Here is a 16,245-nt window from a genome sequence, read left to right as displayed (position 1 = left end):
AGAAGAATTCAATATATTTCTTGGACCATCTGGATCGTCATTCCTTATACGGAGGCCATGATATGGGAGTGTTCAGTTTGAAAGATGGTAGTATCAAATATATTTATGACTTAAACTGTTCATAGGATTCAACCATCGCCTTGTTCGGTTGTGCCTCCTCATAAGTGACAACCTGGTGACTTCATTTAGAAGCCTAACATTTTTCTTTTGATTTCAAAACTATTCATGTTCTTTATTTAATTAGTGTTGACGACAACGCTTAACCACTAGTGATGTGAGTATATTGTAAGTGATGACAAAAGGCCATCCAACCACTTTCTTCTATGGTTCGGTGATTGGGCAGTACAGATCAACAAAACTTGAGAATGAGTTTTTCTCACACCAAGGGAGAATGAGGGGATTTTAGTTGGCTTATTTTTATTTATCTTGTTTTATTTTATCTTCTATTTAGATTTTAGAGTTACATTTGGTTTAGGTTTTAACTTCTTATCTTTAAGTTAGGTTTATCGTTAGTTATAATTTGGATAGGATTTCATAATCATGCTATCATTAGGATTGGATTTTGCCTATAAATATTAATTTTATTAGGTGATTAAGATATTCCTAACCAAATACATTTGATATGGGAGAGGCATCCTATGTGATAGGAATTGAAATATTTCATGATAGATTACAAGGAATGTTGGGGTTGTTTCAGAAAGCCTACATTGAAAGGGTTCTAGAGAAATTTAACGTAGATAAGATGTTCAGCTGGAGTTGCCCTAGTACAGAAAGGGGATAAATTTAACCTCATGCAACATCCAAAAAAATGATGTGGAATGAAAAGCAAATGGAAGCAATTCCATATGCTTCAGTTGTGGGCAGTCTTATGCATGTGCAAACCTGCACTAGACCAAATATAAGTTTCACGGTCAATATGTTGGGCAGATATCAAAGTAATCTTGGATTGGATCATTGTAAAGCTACAAAGAAAGTGCCGAGATACCTGTAAGGAACAAAGAATTATATGCTCATGTACATGACATCCATCATTTTAGAAGTGATTGGACATTCGAATTCAGAGTTTGTTGGATGCCTTGACATCAAGAAGTCCACATTTGGATATTTGATTCTATTAGCAAAGGGAGCAGTATCTTGGAAGAGTGTGGAACAATCTGTCATTGCTGCATCCACCATGGCGTCAAAGTTTGTGGCATGTTTTGAAGCCACAATCCATGCTGCAGAATTTTATTTCAAGACTTTTGATTGTTGACACCATAAGCAAGTCACTGAAAATTTATTGTGATAATTCTGCAGTACTTTTCTTCTCTAAGAACTACAAATACTCAAAGGGGCCAAAGACATGGAATTGAAATATTTTTCCATCAAGGAGGAGGTTTAGAAACAAAGAGTGTTGATTGAGCACATTAGGATGGATCTTATGATAGCAAATCCCTTAACAAAAGGTTTCCAACCAGAATTATTTAAGGAACATGTTCATAGAATGAGTCTTGGTTGTAATAATGATTGATGCTTGTAATGACACTTTGAACTCTCTGTTGTGTTTCTAACATACATTATGTATATTTCCTATTTTTAATGTTTGTGTATGCATTATTTATTTTCAAGCAAATAGGAAAGTCTTTATCAACACTATTGTGGCCCATTATAGATTATGTTTGATGAGGGAATATACTACATTAAATAATACATGACTGCCATAACTCACACTAGACAATTTATCATGTTATAATATTATGTCAGGCATTATCTCAAACGTATAATAATTGTCGAATGTTTAATAATTATTACATTATAGTAATCGGGCCAAGTGGGAGAATGTAAGAGATGTGGTGACAAATCTTGGCGGGATTGAGACTTGAATTACCAAAACATATAAGAGAATTGAGGAAGAGAGAAAGAGAGGGAAAGAGAGAGAGAATTTGGAGGGAGAATTGAGAGAGGAAATTGGAGGGAAAGAATGCAATATTATTTTCCTTGAATGAATTCTCGTCCTTAAGGGCCTAAGCCTTTTATAGGCCATCCCTCTTGCAGTTACAGCCATACTGCGAGGGTAGACTGGTCCTTACAGTATAACTGAATCAGTTAGCTACTATCTACTTTTAAAAAAAATTGAAAAATTACAAAATTAACCCTTAGGTTGTGACACTCCTCTACCCTTCAACAGCATTCTTTTCCTCCAGAATTCTTTAAAGTAGTCTGGTAGCTCTGGAAAATTTCTTCAACAGCTCATGGAGGTATTCCCAGGTGGTACAGTCGGACTGGAGGTGTGACCATTGGACCAAAACTTGGATAAGGGGCACTGCTCCTTGGTGCACCACCCTCCTGTCTAGGATAGCCCTAGGTTCCAGGTGCTCCTCTAATTCATCTTCGATCTCTAGTAGTTGTGGGCTCGTGGATGCCCCTAGTTCGATGGATCTCTTAAGCAGAGAAACATGGAACATGGGGTGCACATGTATCCCTTCGGGCAGCCTTAGTTTGTAAGCCACCTTCCCTACCTTGGCTTCGATGACATAGGGCTCGAAATACTTGGGGCTGAGCTTGGATATAGGTGTGGGCATGAAAGGTTGTTGTAGGAACCTCTTCACCTTAAGAAACACCTTGTCTCCTACTTCAAAATCTCTGTCACTCCTTCTTTTGTCTACTGCTTGCTCCATCCTATTCTGGACGTTAGTTAGCTCCCTCTTAAGGATAGAGAGCATTTCTCTCCTCTGCTGTAAGTAGTGCTCAACTGCTGCCAGGTTAGATGAACCGCTCGTTATGGATGGTAGGAGGGGGGGCTTGTACTCGAACATTGCCTCAAAGGGGCTTCTCTTGATTGCACTATGGAAACATGAGTTATACCACCAATGGGCTAGTGGTAACCACCTGTTCCAACTCTTTGGTTTGGTAAAGCACGTGCACCTCAAATAAGTCTCTAGGCATTGACTTACCCTCTCTGTTTGGCCATCAAATTAAGGGTGGTAGGTAGTTGACAGGTGCAAACCTACTCCCAACTTCTTAAATAGCTCCTGCCAAAAGCTGCTAGTGAAAATCCTATCTTTGTCGGACACAATGGTTTTAGGGACCCCCCCATGCAGTTTGTCACCGAATCTAGGAACACCCCGGCCACTTCTTGTGTTGAGAATGGGTGCGTTAGGCTAATGAAGTGTCCAAATTTTGTCAACCTGTCAACAACTACCAATATTTGTTGAAGAAATAAAATAAGACCGGGCCGAGCCTTAAAAATTATCCATTATCATCTTTCTATTTATTTTTGTTCTTTTGCTTTATTTATTTTGCTTTGTATTATCTTGTATTATTTCTTAGATTATCTTTGTATTATCTTTTAGTGTTGTAATCTAGTAGAATAACATCTAATCCTAGATAATAGGGTTGTAATCTAGTCCTAAATCTTAGGAGAATTCTTAACAAACTTCTTGTATAAATATTTCTGATTCATAACAATAAAGTGTGTGGAAATACCGCTTCCCTTTCTCCCTTTCTACATGGTATCAGAGCCTTGTTAATAGGCTGATACAGTAAACCCTAGTGCCTTCATTGCACTATCACTTCATCCTGTTCAAGTGCTTTCATTGCACCGTCACTGTCGAAGTCAGAACACCACTGTCCGGCTATCGCCTACCAGCATCGCCACCACCATTGGGTTTGCTGTCATCAGATCGACCAACCACTAGAGACCCATTGCCGTCGAAGTCCCCACGCGCCGCCGTCAGTCTGCCTCCGACCCCACGTGTCGGTGCGTGAAGGTGCGTCCACTATCCTTTCGCCTCCAGCTGCTCCAGATCGGCCCTCTGATGTCTTTTTAGCCCATCCCTGGTGTCGAAATCCTTCGTGTTTGTGCCTTCCAATTGTATCATGACAGAAACATCCTCGTTGAACGCCCCATTTTCTGCTCCTTCGTCCAACATAACCGGAGAGCCCTATAGTAGAGGAGTTGCCCAGCCTTCATTAGTCCCACCGATTAGATGGTAGGAATTATCTTCAATGGGCTCAATTGGTGAAGACCCTTCTTAAAGGATGCAGCAAAGGAAGTCACTTGACAAACAATCCACCGAAAGAAGAAGATCTATCCTTCACTGTATAGGATGTGGAGGACTCAAGGATTATGTCCTGGTTTTGGAGTGCAATGCAACCGGACATAAGTAGGAATTTTATGTTCCTAAGAACAACCAAAGAGATATGGGAGACAATCCAACAGACCTTCTCCAAGGTTAAAGATGTCTTCGTGACTTTTGGAGTGAAAACAAATATCAACTCCACCAAACAAGGGCAGTTGACAGTAATCGAATACTACAACCAAATGAAGAGCTTATAGTTGGAGCTTGATCAATATCAAGCCATCAAGATGGTGTGCCAAGAGGATGCTGCAACTCTCAATCAAATAATTGAGAGAGATCGGATTGTGGAGTTCCTAGCTTGGCTCAACCATGAATTTGACCAAGTAAGGGTGCAGGTTCTTGGTAAGGACAAACTCCCAAATTTAAATGAAGTTTTTGCTATTATAAGGAGTGAGGAAAATCGAAGATATGCAATGTTAACTGAGCACAACACCAAGGGATCAGCACTGATCATCAATAAGCAAGAAGAAAGAGGAAACAAGGCTCGAAAATCAGGTTTTCAGAACCCTGGAAGACCTGGTCCTGTTTTTCAGAACCAGGGTGCTAGCTTTAATCGTGATGGACAATGGTGTAGCTATTGCAAAAAGCCTTGACACACTAGGGAAACTTGTTTCAAATTACATGGGAAGGAAGCGATCTTGAGCTGGATTGGAGGCTTCAAAAATATGAAACCCCAGAGTTATCTATCCAACAAGGATCTAGAAGAAGAAGCTGATAAAGGAGAATTAAAAGCTGATCTAACTCAATTAAATACCGAGGAGTTAGGCAAGCTGAAGGCCTTTCTCCGAACGTTTCAAGATGGAGTCTCCTGCTCCTTAGTGCAACAAGGTAATACTCTTTCCTATACAACTTTTACAGTTTCTAAATCTGATAAGAATAGCATTTGGGTCCTTGATTCAAGAGCTACGGATCATATGACCGCTAATATCCATTGTTTTGAAACCTATGAAACCCTTGAATGGTTGAACCTACCAAACATATCACCATTGCAAATGGAACAACTATCCCTATCTGTGGAAGAGGTAGAGTGTCATTAAACCCACAGCTTCACCTTGAATAGGTTATTCATGTCCCAACCTTAGCTACCAGTTTGATCTCTATACATAAACTAACCAAATATCTTAACTGTTTGGCTGTTTTTTCACCTTCAACATGTAAATTTCAGGACAAGGAAACGGGGAAGATGATTGGTGTGGCCAAGGTTTGGAATAGGCTCTATCTCTTCGACAAGGAGAGTGATTGTTCTACAAAGAGACAACAACAACTTGTGGCCTTCTCCTCCCAGTCAGCCTCTAATCTGTCTTCTATTTGGTTACATCATTTTAGGTTAGGCTATCCTCCATTTGGAGTGTTAAAATAATTATTTCCAAATTTGTTTTAAGTCTTTAGGTCCTAGTAGCTTTAGGTGTGATGAATGTATTGTTGCTAAACATCATCAAGTCTCATTTCCAATTAGTAACAAGTTATCTTCAAAACCTTTCAATTTGATTCACTTTGATGTTTGGAGACCATCCAAAATATCCAATTGTTCTGGGGAAAAATGGTTCATCTCATTTATTGATGATTGTACTCGCATGTGTTGGGTTTTTCTTCTAAAAGATAAGGCTACCATTGGATCAGTGTTAATCACATTTTGCAAAATGATTCAAACCCAATTTGGTACTCCTATAGAACGGTTTAGAACGGATAATGCAAGGGATTATTTCAATACTAACTTGCATACTTATTTTCAACAAGAAGAAATCATCCACGAGTCATCTTGCATTGATACACCCCAACAAAATGGGGTGGCAGAGAGAAAGATGTGACATCTTCTCAATGTCACTCGAACCTTCCTTCACCATCATCATGTACCAAAATATTTTTGGGGAGAGGCAGTGTTGACAGCCACCTATATAATTAATAGGGTGCCATCTAGGATTCTTAATGGTTAAAGTCCTTTCCAATGTCTAGCTCGTTTCTTTCCAGACCTCAATCTTCATACTTAGTTAGCCTTAAAAGTGTTTGGATGTGTGTGTTTTGTTCACATATTCAAAATCCATAGAGACAAATTGGACCCTAGGGCCCTTAAGTGTATCTTCCTTGGATATTCTCCAACACAAAAGGGGTATAAATGCTACCACCCTATCACTCGAAAATTTTATGTCTCTAAAGATGTCACATTTAGTGAATCACAACCATACTTTACTCCAATTCCAGATAGGCCAGAAGTCATCGGACAAGCTGATATGGATTGGGAATTTCTCAACCCTAGTCTTGAAATAGTAACATCCAGTTAGAGTCTCCCTTCACAAGATCCCAATCCTATTATGTCATCTCAACCTCTGCCATATGATTTTGCTACTGAATAGGCTCACTTGAGGCTTAGTTCTCCTATAAGATACAAAGGCTCTCCCTATGTTTACAAGAGAAGGTAGCCCATTGAAGATCTGAAGCCAAACACATCATCAGTCTCTGACACTAGCTTGAAAATTTCACATGGTGAGGACTCTACCAACACTTCTAACCCGTCTCAGACTCAACCGGAATATACAGATCTAGACATACCAATTGCCATCCGGAAAGGTGTTAGAACTTGCACCAAGCACCCATTGTCCAACTTCTTATCCTACCACCACTTATCCCCTAACCACCGGAGCTTTCTAGCATCATTGGATACAATTGCTATTCCTAAATCAGTGGAAGAGGTTGTAAAAGACCACAACTGGAAAAAAGCTATAGTGGAAGAAATGAATGCGCTAGAAAGAAACCATACTTGGGAGCTAGTTCCTAGACCAAGGGATGCAAAACTAGTGGAGTGCAAGTGGATTTTTAATGTCAAATACAAGGCAGATGAAACACTTGACAGGTATAAGGCATGCCTAGTTGTCAAAGGCTACACTCAATCTTATGGTATTGATTACTTAGAAACATTTGCTCTCGTGGCCAAAATGACTATTGTTAGAATTCTTATAGCATTGACAACTAAATTTGGTTGGAAATTGCAACAATTTGATGTCAAGAATGCCTTCTTACACGGGGATTTAGAAGAAGATGTCTTTATGGAAATACCTCTAGGTTTTTAGCATAAAGAATATGGAAAAAATCAAGTTTGTAAACTTAAGAAAGCCCTATATGGGCTCAAGCAGTCCCCATGTGCGTGGTTTGACAGATTCTCAAAGGCCATGTTATCTATGGGATACCACCAAAACCGAGGGAATCATACTCTATTTATCAAGCATTAAGGAGAGAAGGTATGTTATGTTAGTTGAATATTAGACACATGTAATAGGCGGTAGACCTGAATTTAGTAGGTTGAGGCCTTGTGTAAATAAAAGCCATGGATAAGCATAGCTAGAGGAATGTTCTAGCATGCTATTTGACAAGTTGTTAAGTAAGTGGGTAGGATAACCGTTTTGGCACCCATTTAGGCCACCGATCAGTATAAAAATAGTTGATCTTTGCCTACTCCCACATGTTGAATGAAATCTGGAAATTAGTTTCCCTTTCAAACTCTTTTCCCTCTCAATTCTCATTCTCTTTTTCTCTTGCCTTTCTTGATCGATCGAGAACTCACTTGTCAGATCAGGAATCTGACAAATTGGTATCAGAGCACTTTCTTGGCCGATGCTTCCGAAGGAGGAGATACTATAGCTGACGATACCCGCATGAAACAAATGGAGATGCAATTGCAACATGTAACTGCTACAGTGAATGAGATGCAACAGTGGGTGGGAAGTATGGATGACGCGATCGGAGCAGTAGACAAGAAGCTAGAAGTTGTGGTAGATTGGTTGCGGGGAGATATGCGCAACTAGATCTGAGAAGAGATGCAGGAGCATAGCAACATGGTTTGAGATTAGATGCAACAATTCATGCTGATGTTCTCAAACCAGGCGCAGGTAAGAATATCCCTGGACTTTCCCGCACATGAACAATTGGATCCAATACTACCAGGTATGGGTATGGGTTTGGGTTATAGGGCGGTAGGATCGTCTGAATTGGGGGGTGATCAGGCGGGGATGGGTGAAGGAGTAGTGGAGAGGAGATCGAGAATGGTGGTGAATTCGAGTCACTCTAATTTTCCAGTACCCAAGCTAGAGTTACCGGTGTTTGATGAGACTAAGCCAACATTCGAGAAGTTGTTCAATATCCATCAGGTGGCCGAGGACCAGAAAGTTAATCTGGCCTCCTGTGACACCCCCGGTCCCACATCCAGGGTGCCACCGTAATCCACAGTTACAACCACGATCATTGGATAAATTTGAAGTTCGGCCATGCTCTACAAATTAGGGCGCCCGCCCTTGGTGGGATCTAGGTTTTACCGCCTTCACTCATCCAAAAACTCGGGTCCCATAAATATAGGCAGCAGTGGGCACCCACATCTTAGCCGAGCTATACGCTTTACAAATCTTTGGGATGGAAGCTTAGTTTTATACAATTAAATTATTTCTCCAACGAAATACTATAAGTTTAACATATCATTTGTCTCACACAAATATATTACAAACTAGGAATATAAAATACTCATAAATTCGCATTACAACAAAAACCCTGTCACGGCTGGTCAACCACACTTATCGGTGAATCATCCACTACCACTGTTTTCCCTCTACTAGGGCCTGAATCATCTGTGGTTATTTATAAAGGGTGAGTCCGGGGACTCAGTAAAGTCAATATGTAAACATAGCAAATTGTAAATCATGACAATCATAGATAAATATGAAATGAATCATGTATGCAGGTCTGTCCACCTCACCCACCCCTCTTGGACTCTTGGTGGCCCTTATGATTTTCTATGGACCCTAACACGAGCTCTGTCTCGTCCAAGTAAAAATCCATAGCCTCATGCCTAGGCACTTCCCTATTATCATATGTGAGTCATGACAAAATAATTTGCACAGAAAACATATTAAACCCTTACCGAAATAGTATTTACTGCCTTTCTCTAAATTGCTAAAATCATTGATGTCATGCCTTGAAATTTTTACTAGCAAAACACAAGAAGACAGTAGTATAAGGCACAATAATTTCTTAGATACTAAAATCAACTTTCATATAATTTTTGAATTATTTCGCACTTACCATGCTGCCTACTTATCTTTTTTTCCAATTTCTCCTCACTCTGGCTATTGCTTTCTACTCCCAATTCCAATTCTTCTATTTATAGATGATTTCTCACTTGGCTGCCAAACTTCTATCTTCAATTTTACATCCACACAATGTCAATATGTGCCACAATTTATCCCTTAATCCCCCTATTCCTTTTTGTCTTATTTGTAGGTCCCATCTTCCTGATTACCTGCAACTCTTTTCACAAAGCACCCCCTTTAATTTAACAAGATTAGTGCCTCTTTTTACAAAGCATTATCCCTGGATTTAAGGAGAATAGTGGACCTTTCTTTGAATCGGATAAGATTGGTGGCAACGTACTTGGCCACCATGGAATTATATTCCAAAAAGATTTAATAATTGCATTCTAACAAAGAATTGAACCTACAACCTACCCCAAGCAAGGACCCATCCTTGCGTCGGCCTAACCATTAGGCTACAAGCTTTCTTGTTTGATATATGCGAAATAATTAATTCTATACTAATCCCATCTACCTTTACTAAAAGTATAATTTTCAGCCTTTTACTACCAAGACTCGAACTCTGAACCTATCACAATTCTCTTGTGTACAAGTAACCACTAGGTTATAAGACCCCTTTGATCATAATTTTCACAACAATTAATTTTATGCTAAAGAAACTACAAATTCAAACCTTATACTTAGATCTCGAAAATTCCAAAATTTTCAATCACTTCCCTATTCAAAATTTAATATTCTCCATTAAATTCCACAATTTTACAAATTTTCAATAAATCATAAATAAATCATCTCAAAAATAGAAATTAATTTATTATTCGTTTCCAAAATACCAGGGTGTTACAGTCTCCCCTCCTTATAAATTTCGTCCTTGAAATTTTCAAACAACCCTTCATATCACACAAACTTCCAGAACTAACTACGATTCTCGAATAAATAATGATATTTCTCCTGCATTTTCTCCTCCATCTCCTAGGTCGCTTCTCTTTCCAAGTGTTGACTTTCATTGCACTTTTACCATAGGAAGAACTCTATGTTTTAATTATCGGTTTTGCCGCTCTAGCACTCGTACCGGTTTTACTTCAAATGTAAGGTTAGGCTGAAGGTCAATTTCCTCAACTTGCAACCCAACCTCAGGGTTATATATGTGTTTCCTTAACTGGGAGACATAAAATACATCATACAATCCTGCTAATGCTTCTAGTAACTTCAGTCAATACGCAACTGGTCCGACTTGGCCTTTAATTCGGTATGACCCCAAATATCGAGGCCCTAACTTTCCTCTCCGTTGGTGCCTAAAAGCCAGATGTAATGGGATAGCTCGAAGATACACCAAATCTCCCACAGCAAATTCCAGAGGTTGACTTCGACGATCTGCATACTGCTTTTGCTGATCTTGGGCTGCTTTCATGTTCTTACGAACCACCTCAATCTGTTGGATCGCTTTATTTATAAGGTCTGTTCGAGCAAGCCACCATTCCCCTACTCCAAGCCAACTTATCGGCGACTGGCATCGTCGTCCATACAGTGCTTCATAGGGTGCCATCCCTATGCTTGCTTGATAACTATTATTATAGGCAAATTTCGCTAAACATAAATATTCATCCCAACTGCCCCCAAAATCTTGCACACATGCCTTGAGCTTGTCCTCTAAAATCTGATTATCACGCTCCGTTTGTCCATCCGTTTGGGGGTGATAGGTTGTACTGAAGTTCAGTTGGGTTTCCAATTCTTCCTGCACAGCTTTCCAAAAGTTGGACACAAATCGACTATCTTTGTTAGACATAATACTTATTGGAATACCATGTAACCGTACAATCTCTTGAACATAGAGTCGGGCAAGCTGTTAAGTGCCTATGTTACTTTTAACGGGTAGGAAATGTGCTGACTTTATCAATCGATCCACAATCACCCAAATAGCATCCACTTTTCTTGCAATCCAGGGTAGTCCCACATTAAAATCCATTATCACATGTTCCCATTTCCATTCAAGAATCTCCAAAGGTTGCAAACTCCCCAATGGTTTTTGGTGTTCAGTTTTCACTCATCGGCAAGTATCACATTTCCTCACAAACTCAGCCACACTTTTCTTCATTCCTAGCCACCAATATACTTCTCGAAGATCCCGATACATTTTGGTAGTTCTAGGGTGCACCGGAACCTCATCTTATGAGCAGACGATGCCGATCGCTGATAAGTTGGCTTGAAGTAGGGGAAAGACGTCTTGCTCGAACAGACCTTGTAGATAAAGAGACCCAGCAAATTGAGGTGATTCGTAAGAACATGAAAGCAACCCAAGATCGGCAAAAGTAGTATGCAGATCGTTGAACTCGGCCCTTGGAATTTGATGTGGGAGATTTGGTGTACCTTCGAGCTACCCCATTACGTCCGGCTTTTAGGCACCAACGGAGAGGAAAGTTGGGGCCTCGATATTTGGGACCATATCGAATTAAATGCCAAGTCGGACCAATCGCGTATTGACTGGAGTTACTAGAAGCATTAACAGGATTGCATGATGTATTTCATGTTTCTCAGTTACGAAAACATATATATAACCTTGAGGTTGGGTTGCAAGTTGAGGAAATTGACCTTTAGCCTAACCTGACTTTTGAAGTAAAACTGGTATGAGTGCTAAAGCAGTAAAACCGACAATTAAGACATAGAGTTTTTCCTATGGTAAAAGTGCAACGGAGTTAACACTCGAAACGAGAAGCGACCTGGGAGATGGATGAGAAAATGCGGGAGAAATATCCTTATTTATTCGAGAATCATAGTTAGTACTGGAAGTTTGTGTGATATGAAGGGTTGTTTGAAAATTTCGAGGACAAAATTTATGAGGGGAGACTGTAACACCCCGGTATTTTGGGAACGAATAATAAATTAATTTCTATTTTTGAGATAATTTATAATTTGTAACATTTGGAATTTAATGGAGAATATTAAATTTTGAATAGGGAAGTGATTGAAAATTTTTGGAATTTTCAGGATCTAAGTATAAGGTTGAATTTTAGAGTTTTTTTAGTATAAAATTAATTGTTGTGAAAATTATGATCAAAGGGGTCTTGTAGCCTAGTGGTTACTTGTACACAAGAGAGTTAATAGGTTCAGAGTTCGAGTCTTGGTATTAAAAGACTAAAAATTATATTTTTAGTAAAGGGAGTTGGGATTAGTATAGAATTAATTATTTCGCATATATCAAACAAGAAAGCTTGTAGCCTAGTGGTCACGCTCACCCAAGGATGGGTCCTTGCTTGGGGTAGGTTGCAGGTTTAATTTTTTGTTAGCATGCAATTATTAAATTTTTTTGGAATATAATTCCATGGTGGCCAAGTACATTGCCACCAATCTCATCCAATTCAAAGAAAGGTCCATTATTCTCCTTAAATCCAAGGATAATGTTTTGTAAAAGGAGGTTCACTAATCTCGTTAAATTAAAAGGGGTGCCTTGTGAAAAGAGTTGCAGGTAATCAGGAAGATGGGACTTGCAAATAAGACAAAAAGGAATGGGGGGATTAAGGAATAAATTGTGGCATGTATTGGCATTGTGTGGATGTAAGATTGAAGATAGAAGCAGTGAACTAAAACGCGGCCTAAGCGGCGCCAAGGCGTTAGGCGGCCGCTGGCCGCCGCGCTTATGGCCAAATCGGCCACCTTAGACACCGGCCCGGCTAATCGGTACCGGGCGGCGCCTAGGCGGACGCCTAGTCGCGTGAACCGCCTGGCCGATTATGGCCTAATCGGCCGCCTGGGCCGCGTGAATCGATTTAGTATAAATTTATTAGGGTTTTTGTTTCCCCTTATTCGTTACCCCTTCTCTCTCGCGCGCACCGCCATCGTCTCTTGTAGTTGCAGTCGCCTCCGGTTCTTGCAGTTGCAGAGTCGCCTCGCCTCTCTCGTGCTCGCGCACCGCCACCGATTTCCCCTTCTCTCTCGTGCTCGCACACCGGTTGCAGAGTCGCCTCCGGTAAGCAGTGAGCAAGCAGCAGCACCGATTTCCCCTTCTCTCTCGTGCTCGCACACCAGTTGCAGAGTCGCCTCCGATTTCCCCTTCTCTCTCGTGCTGCTTGCTATTGCGTGTCGCATCTTTGTTTTCTTTTTGTTTTTTTGGTTATTTAATTTAGGATTTATGTTAATATTTGATTATTTATTATTCACTTATTTAAATATTTATTAATTATTGTTATTAATGTTTTAAAAAATTTAATGTCATTCCATTATTATTGTATTATTATTGGTTTATGTTGCATTATTGATACTTTTCAACTTTGATTTAATTGAAAATAACATCAAATTACATCACAAAATTAAAAAAAAAAAAAAAACAGTTTTCCTAGGCCCCGCCTAGGCGCTAAGCCCCAGTCTGGCGCCCGACTAGCGCCTAGCGCCTTTTAGAACACTGGATAGAAGTTTGGCAGCCAAGTGAGAAATCACCTATAAATAGAAGAATTGGAATTGGGAGTAGAAAGCAGTAGCCAGTGTGAGGAGAAATTGGAAAAAAGACGAGTAGGAGCACGGTAAGTGCGAAATAATTCAAAATTTATATGAAAGTTAATTTTAGTATCTAAGAAATTATTGTGCCTTATACTATTGTCTTCTTGTGTTTTGCTAGTAAAAATTTCAAGGCGTGACATCAATGATTTTAACGATTTAGAGAAAGGCAGTAAATACTATTTCGGTAAGGGTTTAATATGTTTTCTATGCAAATTATTTTGTCATGACTTGCATATGATAATAGGGGAGTGCCTAGGCATGAGGCTATGGATTTTTATTTGGACGAGATTGAGCTGGTGTTAGGGTCCATAGAAAATCATAAGGGCCACCAAGAGTCCAAGAAATGTGAGGTGGACGGGTCTGCATGCATGATTCATTCATATTTATCTATGTTTGTCATGATTTACAATTTGCTATGTTTACATATTGCATTAATGAGTTCACTAGGAATGATCCACCCAATACAAGAAAATCAGTTCTAACCTACTATAGCATATGAAACGTAAACTACAATACTTAATTTCTGAGCACAACAACTTGAACACGGATATAAACAGCAACAAGTTCTTCTAAATGGCAACAACCAACAAACAAAAGCAGATGTTACCAGACCGGAACAACAAAGAGGAGACGACGGGTGAACAACAACCATTTAGAAGCTGGAACATTAAGAAGACGATGAACAGAAGCAAGTTGAGTCGCGCAAAGCGCTATCCTGAAGACAATTAGTGCGTTGCACTAGCGGGAAGCAGACTATGGCGACTGTCTCAGTAGGATGAAACGACATCTTCGGTAAACGACAACCACGAACAACCGGAGCTAGCAGAACTCAAGATGGGCTCGCTCTTAGTAACGGAAAACTCGAGAAGTCCAAGTCCCAAAAAACTCGAAGAAGCTTAGGGAAATATAAAGGCCGGAAGAACTTGGGGACCAAGCAAAGCTAGAAGAACTTGGGGACCAAGCAAGACTAGAAGAACTTAGGGGCCAAGCAAAGCTAGAAGAACTTGGGGACCAAGCAAGACTAGAAGAACTTGGGGGCCAAGCAAAGAGAAGCATAAAAAGCCATGGGCATCCTTGTCACCCACCGAAGTGGGACAGCAACCCACTGCGCACACACACACACACTTCCAATAATCCCCCACATGAGTGCGTGTGTGCGAAAAACATACAAAACGACACGGAGTCACTGAGAGCAAATAGACAAGTTATGCATCAACAAGGTGTCTTTTGGACTTGAACATTCTTTAGTGAATGTATATCGAACTTACCAAAGAAATATTGAGTCTGGCTCTTGAACTATCCTTCTGGATGTAAATCGAGACAATAGACATCACACACAACTTGTCTTGACCTACTGAGTTCTATACGATTGTGTCCATTTTGGTCCTGGACAGCGTCTTGGGTTTCATGAGAGCTCTAGAGAACCCAAACCATTGAACAGTCTCACAGAAGCGACCTCACTTCTACTCTCATATAGGGAAGCATTGACTAAGAATACCCTGTCACTACTCCTCTTATTTCAAGATATCAACCTTCCCTTTAACGTCGACAGGACACACTCTCCAATTTCTGAGACATGGGGAGAAACAAGAAGTTTCTTAGTGTGTCAACTATGACTTATTCCAACCAGTTGACCAATTTAACCTAGATCTTAGGATCTCCAGTCAACTAGGTTTGGTTACCACTGGAAAAGTCATTTTAAAGGCTTTAGCCCCATTCCCTTGATGTGAATCTGACTTGCTCACGAGTCACTCCTTTTGTTAAAGGATCAACTAGATTTTCTTTTGACTTCACGTAGTCAATGGAGATTATTCCATTGGTGAGCAACTCTCTGACAGTGTTATGCCTGCGCTTAATGTGTCTTGACTTTCCATTGTAGACACTATTCTTAGCCCTCATTAAGGCAACTAAGTTGTCACAGTATATGCAAATGGCGTTAACAGGTTTTGGCTATAATGGAACGTCTTCAAGAAAATGGCGAAGCCACTCAGCTTCTTAGCTTGCTTTGTCCAGAGATATAAACTTTGACTCTATGGTTGATTGTGCTATACACGTCTGTTTCGAAGACTTCCACGACACAACAGCACCACCTAAGGTGAACATATACCCACTGGTTGATTTAGTCTCTAAGTTGTCGGAATCTAATTAGCATCACTAAATCCTTCCAATACATGTGGATATTTTGTATAGTGCAATCCATAGTCCAGGGTGTACTTCAAGTATCTAAGTACCCTGACTAATGTACTCCAATGGTTATGCCCAGGATTGCTCGTGTATCTCGCTAGCTTGCGTACAGAGTAGGCAATGTCAGGTCTAATACAATTCATGATATACATCAGACTCCAAATAACTCTGGCATATTTCAAAGAAGATACACATTTTTCTTCAATTTCGAATATGGGTAAAACGGAATAATTGTTGGCTTACTCTTGAAGTGACCAAATCTTCTCAATATTTTCTTTATGTAATGAGACTAAAAAATTGCATACCTTTCGGAATTCCTTATTATTCGAATTCTAAGAATGACATCAACAAGACCAAGGTCTTTCATGTCAAAATGAGAG

The 16,245-nt window shown here is 39.9% G+C and overlaps 2 protein-coding genes across 8 annotated transcripts in view; one reads left to right on the top strand and one right to left on the bottom strand.

The window, feature by feature from the left end:
- LOC127786684 (molybdopterin synthase catalytic subunit) overlaps positions 1-16,245 on the top strand; it is a 35,094-nt gene that overhangs the window by 2,615 nt on the left and 16,234 nt on the right. The gene's annotated exons all lie outside the window — the stretch shown is intronic.
- Positions 2,190-2,795, bottom strand: LOC127787642 (uncharacterized). The gene has a single exon (XM_052315700.1). It carries the CDS (start codon positions 2,793-2,795, stop codon positions 2,190-2,192), a length of 606 nt encoding a protein of 201 aa, XP_052171660.1.

Source organism: Diospyros lotus, chromosome 12 (assembly GCF_014633365.1).
Source record: "Diospyros lotus cultivar Yz01 chromosome 12, ASM1463336v1, whole genome shotgun sequence".
Classification (NCBI taxonomy): domain Eukaryota; kingdom Viridiplantae; phylum Streptophyta; class Magnoliopsida; order Ericales; family Ebenaceae; genus Diospyros; species Diospyros lotus.
Note: the sequence above shows the minus strand (reverse complement) of the source record. Positions and strands in the feature narration are given on the sequence as shown.